This window comes from Echinops telfairi, unplaced genomic scaffold (genome assembly GCF_000313985.2).
Source record: "Echinops telfairi isolate 266 unplaced genomic scaffold, ASM31398v2 ScPeMD7_1;HRSCAF=3_0, whole genome shotgun sequence".
Taxonomy (NCBI): Eukaryota; Metazoa; Chordata; class Mammalia; order Afrosoricida; family Tenrecidae; genus Echinops; species Echinops telfairi.
This window is the reverse complement of record NW_022103896.1, coordinates 44285394-44293922: the sequence shown is the minus strand read 5'-3', so window position 1 is coordinate 44293922 and position 8529 is coordinate 44285394. Positions and strand designations below refer to the sequence as shown.

The 8529-nt window shown below is 38.1% G+C and overlaps 1 protein-coding gene across 1 annotated transcript in view; it reads left to right on the top strand.

The window, feature by feature from the left end:
* Positions 1–8529, top strand: part of DPY19L4 (dpy-19 like 4) — a 68258-nt gene that overhangs the window by 15811 nt on the left and 43918 nt on the right. The window contains exons 6-10 of the mRNA XM_045287339.1: positions 705–828; positions 3039–3173; positions 6008–6139; positions 6244–6342; positions 7744–7817. Coding sequence (XP_045143274.1) covers positions 705–828; positions 3039–3173; positions 6008–6139; positions 6244–6342; positions 7744–7817 — 564 coding nt within the window. The remainder of the gene's footprint in view (positions 1–704; positions 829–3038; positions 3174–6007; positions 6140–6243; positions 6343–7743; positions 7818–8529) is intronic.

The window sequence follows — 8529 nt, the reverse complement described above, 5'->3', positions numbered from 1 at the left end:
TCTGGTGCTGTCCCCCACAGGGCCATAGGTCAATGAGGGGCGTCATGTCTCAAAGTGGGGCTGGCCATGTTGTCGACTGTAACTCTTTACAGGAGTAGAAAGCCCCATCTTTGTTCCTGCAGAATGTCCTTCCCCAAACTTATACAGTCCACCTTTTGTTTTCAGTCATTTAAACTGTAACCTGTCTAGCGGCATGTATCTCATCATAGTTTTAATTTACACTTCTTTAATGACTAATCCCAATTGTGCTACCTACTAGCTCTCTGATCGTGATCAAGTTACATCACCTCTCTGGGCTTCATATTCCTTATTTCAAGCGGGTGGGTAATACAAATTGTGCGTTAAAGAAGGGAAGCCATCTCCCTGGAGGTGGAGGAGAAGATGACCTGAAATTCAATAGGTACAACAAGCTGTGTGTTACAGTATGGGCCTGTGGCTGTTGACAGAGGGATACTTTTTCAAATTTGCACAGAGCATCCCATCTATTCACCAAGCAGTGCTAACTGTTCCTTGGAGCGCAGGTGGATGAGGAGGTGAATAGTAACCTTGAAACAGTATTAACTTGTTCAAAGATACTGGAGAGGCCAGTGGTGACTCTGTCCATGTCTGTCTGACAGGCTTGTTAAGAGATGTACGTGGAAGTGCCCTGAAAGCTCAGTGCTATACAATGTGATGTCCTGTTAAGTGATTGTGGTTTATTTTAGGGAAGACACAACGCGAATTGAATACTCCATCCCTTTAAGAGAAAACTGGGCATTACCATATTTTGCGTGTCAAGTTGCTGCACTTACAGGCTTTTTAAAAAGCAATTTGAATACATATGCAGAGGTAAGATTCAAATCTCAGTTAATTCAAATAGAGTTCAAATGTAGTACGCCATATTAAAAGTTATATTTCATGAAGCGTCAGTACTACATAGTCAAGGATATAAAGATTAACCCTGTTGTTCAGTAACTGGATAGATAGTGAGCTCCCCCCACCCCCGTTTTCTTCCTGAAATTCTCAATATGCTGGTGAACTTTGAAGAACAGTTGGTTGATTTCTCTCTGTCAGGGGTGTCTTATTTCAAATCATATTTTTATGTAAGGATTTAATAATTGTGATTTTAAAATGAAATTTTGAGAATTATGTAGCTTATGCCCTTGTAACAAAATAATGACTTTGAGGTAAAAACCCCATAGTTTTTGTTTTCTGTTAAACATAATTTCACTTTAATTTTTTCATTGCTTAAGGTTAGTGTTGGGTTGCCATATGCATGCCGAGTATACGTATCATTTTTGTTATTCATATATTTCTGTGTTTCGTGTTCAAATGATAAAGTCTTGGTTATGGTGAGTTAAGTAAAACATTAAGTAATAATGCTGCTATGAATCTAAATAGGTTAAATTCTTTTTTAGCAGTTTTATTAGCACTTCATCCACATGTCATACAATTCAGTAATTCAGCCATAGCAAGAAGAGTTGTACAGTCATCACAGTGTTCAATTCTAGAACAGCAAAAATATACACAACAGAACATTTTCCAATTCCACAACTTCTGTTTGTATAATTCAGTGTCATTGATTCGTGTTGTACAACCATTATTGATATCATTTGCTAAATAATTCTATCACCATTGACATAAACTCAGTACCCCTGTACAACAATTCTTTCTCTTTCACCTATGGTAACCAGTGGTCCAGTTTGGTTTCTTTTTTTTCTTTCTTCGTAGTTTTCTTGATATAGTATTCACATATCATAGGTTTCCATGGTTCAATCGCTTTTAAAATGAGTTGTATGTATATAATCACAATCAGTTCTTGTGCTCCCTCCCATATTCATTGTTTTCTCCCCAAGTCCCCTCACCCATCTTATCTCCTGTCCCTGCACCCCACCCCCACATCCCAATAAACCATTTCATCAGTTATCACTTTGTATCTACTCCTTCTGTGCTTCACAAACTGGGGAACCCAACAGATGATAAAAACAAAAACAAAATGACATAAAGATAAAAATATAAATAATTAGTAAGAGAGAAAAGACCACTATCGATATTTAAAAAGCCAGAAAGAAATTTGCCATGGAACAAGTAAGAAATTCTTGAGCCTAGAACAAGTTCAGGTTGGGTCAAGATAGAGGTCGTTTGACCATGTATCAAGATTGGTCCAGCATAATCAAGGTTACAGTGATCTCTGTTTGACAGTAAAGCTTTTTGAGTCCCTTGCCTATCGCCAGTGGGGTTGTGCCAGAGGCTTAATCTGACGAGGTACACTGCAGGTGGGTTTTGGGCTCCCCCTGCCCTCCATAGCCTTCTGCAAATTGGGTGGCACAATTTAAGCTCTGATATTTTTCCCTTCGTCATATTTAGATTTTATTATTGTCATCTTTGGATCACACAAGCTCTTGTGCTTCTTCTATGTGGATTTAGTTGACTCCTCACTTAGATGGCTGTTTGTTTGAGTACAAGCCTTTAAGACCCCAGATACTATGCCAGTTGATAGCTGGGCACCATCTGCTTTCTTCACCACAGTTTGCTGTACCTCCCTTATCTTCAGTGATCCTTTAATGAAGGTGAGTATCGAGCAGGGCCATCCTATCAGAAGTATCTGTTCTTGGATTGGGGCTAGAGTTCAGTAGGGGCCCAGAAGCCATCTGCTTGTTCACAGGTTATGTACAACTCTGGTTTACTTTGGTGGTTGGTTATATTATGACAAAAACACAACCCCTTAAGACCATTACCATCACTAACAGTAACAAACCAGCAAACCAAAGGCAGAAAAAAGAAAAGCGAAAAATAAAAACCATGGTCAGTCATCCCCCTGGGGTATAAGGCAATTGCATTGATAACATCAGCAATTTTTCCAATGACAGAACTCCAGACCGTTGGTGTGAGGAGTCTATGTAAGTACAGTTCCACCCATGAGTCGTTGCCCTGCACAACTTGATTTCCCCATCGATTGAACTCTGTTTACTCTGAGCATGGAGACTGGTGCCTGGGGAACCCCATTGCTTTTTATAATAATAATGCTACTGATACTTAGTTTCTTTTGTTTTCCTTAGAGGTTTTGCTACTTATTGATGAGTGCTTCCACGTACACTTTTCTGATGATGTGGGAGTACAGCCACTACCTCCTGTTTCTCCAAGCAATATCTCTATTCCTGCTAGATAGCTTTTCGTTGGAGCAAAGTGACAAGGTATATATATGCCATTTTGAAATTGATTTTAAATCTAAGGAATAAATGTTGTAAGAGCATGTATTTTAAAACCATTTATCTTTTAAGGGTTATTTGAAAAGATTTATGCTTATACTCAAAGATTCTAAGCTCATTCTCCCTCAGCCCTTTGGATGCACTTTGAAAGATCCTGGTGATGGTTAGGTACCAACGAGTTGGGTCCAACTCACAGTGACCCTTTGTTATGCGTGAGTCCATTCTTGTAACCACTGTGTCAATCTATTTTGTCAAAGGCCTTCCTCTTTTTTGCTGCCCCTTTACCAAACGTGGTGACAACAACCAAACCCACTGCCATCTACCTCAAAAGTAACCCTGCTCCCCAGGGTTTCCGAGACTGTGAATCACTTTGGGAGCAGTCAGCCTCTCTTTCGCCCAGGGAATGACGGGTGGATTCCAACGGCTGACCTGTGGTTAGCAGCCCAATGACTAATCCACTACACCAGGCTCCTTACTCCTTCCACATAGCCTCTGAAATCATCCCAGGGCGGCCATGCATTTTCTGGCTGTATCTCCTCCATCTTTATGTTTTTGTTCTTTAAAGTAAAATTTAGAACATGTGCAAAAAGGAGTATAGATGGTTTATAGAATAAAATTACGAATTCTTGACTACCCAGATGCAGAAATGGAGCCCCATTCTTGCTCCCTCCTCGACAGAAGCTGACTATCCTGAATTTTGTTAATACTTTCATTTGTTTCCCTTAAATTAATTTTGCTACTCTATAATCTTAAAAATATATGAAGAGCTTTCAGAAAGTTCACGGGAATTTGGAATTAAAAAATAATGGAATTTTTCTACAACTTTTTGAATCTTTTCATGACTTGTGAACAATATATTATTTACCTTTTACTCATTTGCTTTTGAGATCCATCCATGGTGATGTAAAAACTATATTTCATTAATTTTTTAATATATACATTGTGCTATTGAAAGGCATCCCCACCCACCAACCCCCAGTGTTTATCTGACCAATGCTGCTATTAACATGATTGTATGTTTCCCCTGGCAGGTACATACACTGTTCCTTAGAGCATGAGAAGGCTTCATGGAGCATGAGATAGTTCATGGAAAAAGTTCCATTATTGCACTTTTCTACAAACCTTTTCAACTCTCTTATATAGACCTAGTGATGAAGCCAAAGATTATGTTACACGTTCAACCTAATTAAATAATGTCAAGTCTTCTTCCAGAATAGTTATGGTAATTTATCCTCCCACCCACAGTAGATAAAGGTTTCCTTTTCTTATTGTCCTTTCTTTTATTTACCAAACATTTATTAAATACTAGTTAAATCTTACTCTTCTATTCTTTTTCTAATTTCACATACCCACATATTCAGAATCTTGAATGAGCTCCAACCTTTATTTGAACAGAGAATTTAATTTAACGTAACGAATTATTAATCAGGCACTAAGCTACTGACTTATTAATTGAAAGGATAAAACTATCAGTGGTAGCACCTCTAGACAGCAGGTTGCTACCTTAGGGCTAAAGGAATAAAGGGAAGACTTTGGAATTATTCAAATATAGACATTTGGAGGAAGGGAACCCTATGGAGACCAAACTTGAACTTTGAGACAGACACTTTTCAACTTTGCTGTTTTTTCTGATCTTGAAAGAAAGAGCCCTCTGGAACTGGGAATGGGACTCTGGTTGGCTGGTCTTAGGGTCTCTGGGTTCTTCAACTGTTTGTAAAACTGCAGCTGCATTCTGAGCTGCTTCAGCAGGAAGGAATTGGTCTGTTGAAGAGACGTGATAATGGGAGCACCAATCAGACAGGAAGCAATAGGAAGCAAATTCCTTCCTCCTCTTCTACTTTTGCAGTCTCCCTCTAGCATTTCATATTGGCAGAGCTTAGTAAGGAGCCAGGTAGAGAAGCAAAATGTAGTTCAGAGTACTATCCCCATCATTACAAGACTGGATAGAGGGAGTAGTCAATGGACATGTGTACAACTAGTACCCAAATCAAGAAATAGAACATTACCAGAGCCGGTAGAACTTAGGGTGTCCTGGCCAGCTATTACTTTAGGCCAGCAAAAGGAGCAAGTATCCTAACTTCTAAGAGTGAAGTATCTTTCTTTTTAAAAATAATTCTAATCTAGCTTCTTACAGATTTTTTCTTTATTAACGCTGTCCTTTGACTTTCATTGTATCAAGGTCTATCTATTGTGGCCCTCGTCAGCTGTGGTAGCTTGCTTACCATCTTGTTCTTTATCTCAGGTTAGATTCATGTGATCTCAGGCTTTTCTTCTCTTAAGTCTTTGGTTGGTTTTTTTTTACTCCCCTTTTAGCCAAGTAGAGACCAATAGTTATATTCAGTAAGTCCAGTATGATTTAGAGCCTTATCTTTAAAAAAAAATACTTGTTATTATGAATTAAGTGAAGGTTTACAGAACACATCATCATTTTAAAAATATTTAACAACTTATGAACTCTCCCTATGGCTTTCCCTGTTTTCCATCTTTTTTTTTTTTGCCCATCTCCCGCTTGTGGGATATTGCCTTTCTTTCTCTTAATTTAAACCTGTCTAGTCAATAGCCTATGGCTTCCTCTCTTCTCCCCACCCACCCACCCCTACTAGCCATCAAAGTCTCTTTCTTTCAGTGTGAAAACCTTTTTTTGTTTTTTGTTTATAGTGGTCTCATACAATATTTGTCCTTTGTGAGCCAGAGCATGATACCATCCTGAATTATAGTAGAGCATTTACTTACATTATAATCTTTTCTAAATAAAAATAATGCAAAAGTGCATAGTGCATTTTGGTTTATTCTTACTTATTTTGGTTTTCCCCCAACAGGTGTATGAAGTTTATAAAACCTATTTATTTTCTGTGTTTGTGGGATATTTGCTGCAGTTTGAGAATCCAGCTTTGTTGGTGTCTCCTTTATTGAGTTTAGTAGCAGCCTTAATGCTTACTAAGTGCCTTCAGGTAATCGGAATTACCTTATAACAATATAATTCTTGTGATTAATTTTTAAATTGTTGTTTTCATACCTCCTTTCTTTGTTCACATGTGAATTTTCCCTCCCACAGCTAAATGTGAAGAAAGGAACTTTTGTAGCTAAAATGATGAAAGTGATTAATTTTTATTTGATTTGTACTGTGACAATTACATTCAATATCATAATGAAGGTAAGTAACCATCTGAGTTTCATAGTATGAAGTAAATTGAATAATAAAACTATACTGGACTAGATTTTAGTGACAAGGTGCTTGCAGGATAATAGGGCTTATGCAGTGCAATTTTGAATTAAGCAAATCATATATAGCATATTGGGTGAAAAATTGGAATTTTGATTTTTAATTTTTTAGAAAGCAAGTATACTTAACTTTTTCATGTAATTTAAAATGTCACCAGTACCCATTTAGCATTAAGCAATATTTGGAATAATTGAGGTAAATAAATGGTGTTTATAAGAGTTGGTAAGGTACTTAAGGTGAAATAAAATTCTTTAAAAAAATTCTTTAAAAATATTATTATTAAGTAAGAAATATTAAGAAAATATTTTTTTCGTACCACCTGAGAGAACGGCATATCTGCTCTCCTCTGGCCACACAAAGGAGAATCCAGCTCCTTATCCAAGGCCTGTTGCCGCAAGGCAGAGGCCAGATATGCCTCCTTCATCAATCTCTCTCTATTCTGATGCCAACATTCTTCCAAAACATTCAGCCTTTCCACTGTGTTCAGTCATTTGTCTTAATGGCCACACAGAACTCACAAATGATACTCCTAATTATGGAGATTTCTGAGGGAAGTTAACAAGTTACTACACACTAGAATTAGAAAATGTAAGGAAGCTGACATTGGCCCACAGCAACACCTCTCCTAGCGGGCAGCCAAGTCTCTCTCCAGGCCTCAGCTTCTCAGCCAGGTGGTCCCTTGGCTGGTGCCTTCATGGCCCAGGAAGCCTGCCAGTTGCTGTGTCTCAGTCTCTGTGTCCCTTCTCTGTTTTCTCTCAGTGATCTCCTCACCTCTCACCCTTTCTCTCCCTTTCCCTCTCCCTCTTGCCTGGCTCTTTTGCTCTGTTCTGTGGTCTCTATGATGCAACCCCTGGCCGGTTCCTCTGGTCACAGCCTCTGTCACTTCAGACGGAGATCTTGAATGTGCTTCTACTGGGGGCTTTTCTCCCTTGATGGTCTTGGGATTTCTCTTTCCTCCTGCAAAGACAGCTCATCCTCATAGCCAGGGGAGTGGCTACTTAAAACTGACCAGTGCCCTCTACTAGTGTTTCACACAGTATTTGCTTGCTCCCACCCAATCATTTGATGGGAGCTAGGCATAGATAGAAGAACCTTTTAAGAAATTTTACTTCATCATACAACCCCCTTATAGTTTTATACTTAAGTAAAAACTAATGTGATTGGCTTATACAGATCAGTTCTGTTGCTTCATAGTCACACAGGTATTTAATTCTTGTTTTGAGTATGTCTGTTTCATAATCTTGCTGTGTTTTCTATATCTAGGTCTAGATTAAAGTCTTATTGCTATAAATAGAACTAATAGTTACTTGTTTAACTTTTTTTTTTCTTCAGATGTTTGTCCCACACAAAGAAAATGGACACATGCTGAAATTCCTTGAAGCAAAATTTGGGCTAAATATGACTAAGTAAGTTTAATTTTATGTAGTTAACTATACTACTAATAATGAAAGGAATAAATGCAGGGAGCTTATGACTTCTTTTCCCCAACAGTTGTATTGGAATATAATTTGCATATCATACCATTCAATAGTTCAATTACATCAAGCAGAGTTGCACATCATCACCACAATCAGTTTTAGAACATTGTCTTCAGTGTTGTGCTCATTACTACTAGCTCTCTGTTTCCCCCCGCTATACCCCAAGGAGCCACTAATCTAGTCACTATCTCTATAGATTTACCTGTCCTGGATTTTATATACAGGAAAACATTTAACAAACAAAACTAACAAGAATAATAAAACATTAAAAACCTTAATCAAAAAGAAAGCAGAAAATATGAACTAGGACATATTTTAAGGGGATCATAAGGAAGATCAGATGATAGGGTGCTAACTTTTAACCGAACTGCATCTGCAACAATCCACTTTCAATGCATTTTGCATTTTCATAAGTAACTTTATTGTTGACGGATACCCTTGAGTTGATGTTCAACCCACCCCAGCCCATGTGACAGAGTAGAGCTGTCCCACTGAGTTTTCTAGGCTGTAATGTTTATGGAATCAGATCGCCAGGCTTCTTTTTTTTCCCCTTTTCATCTTTCTTACTCACTGCACGCCCCTCCGTGTGCAAGTTTCTTTTTTTTTAAATCGTTTTATTAGGGGCTCATACAACTCTTAT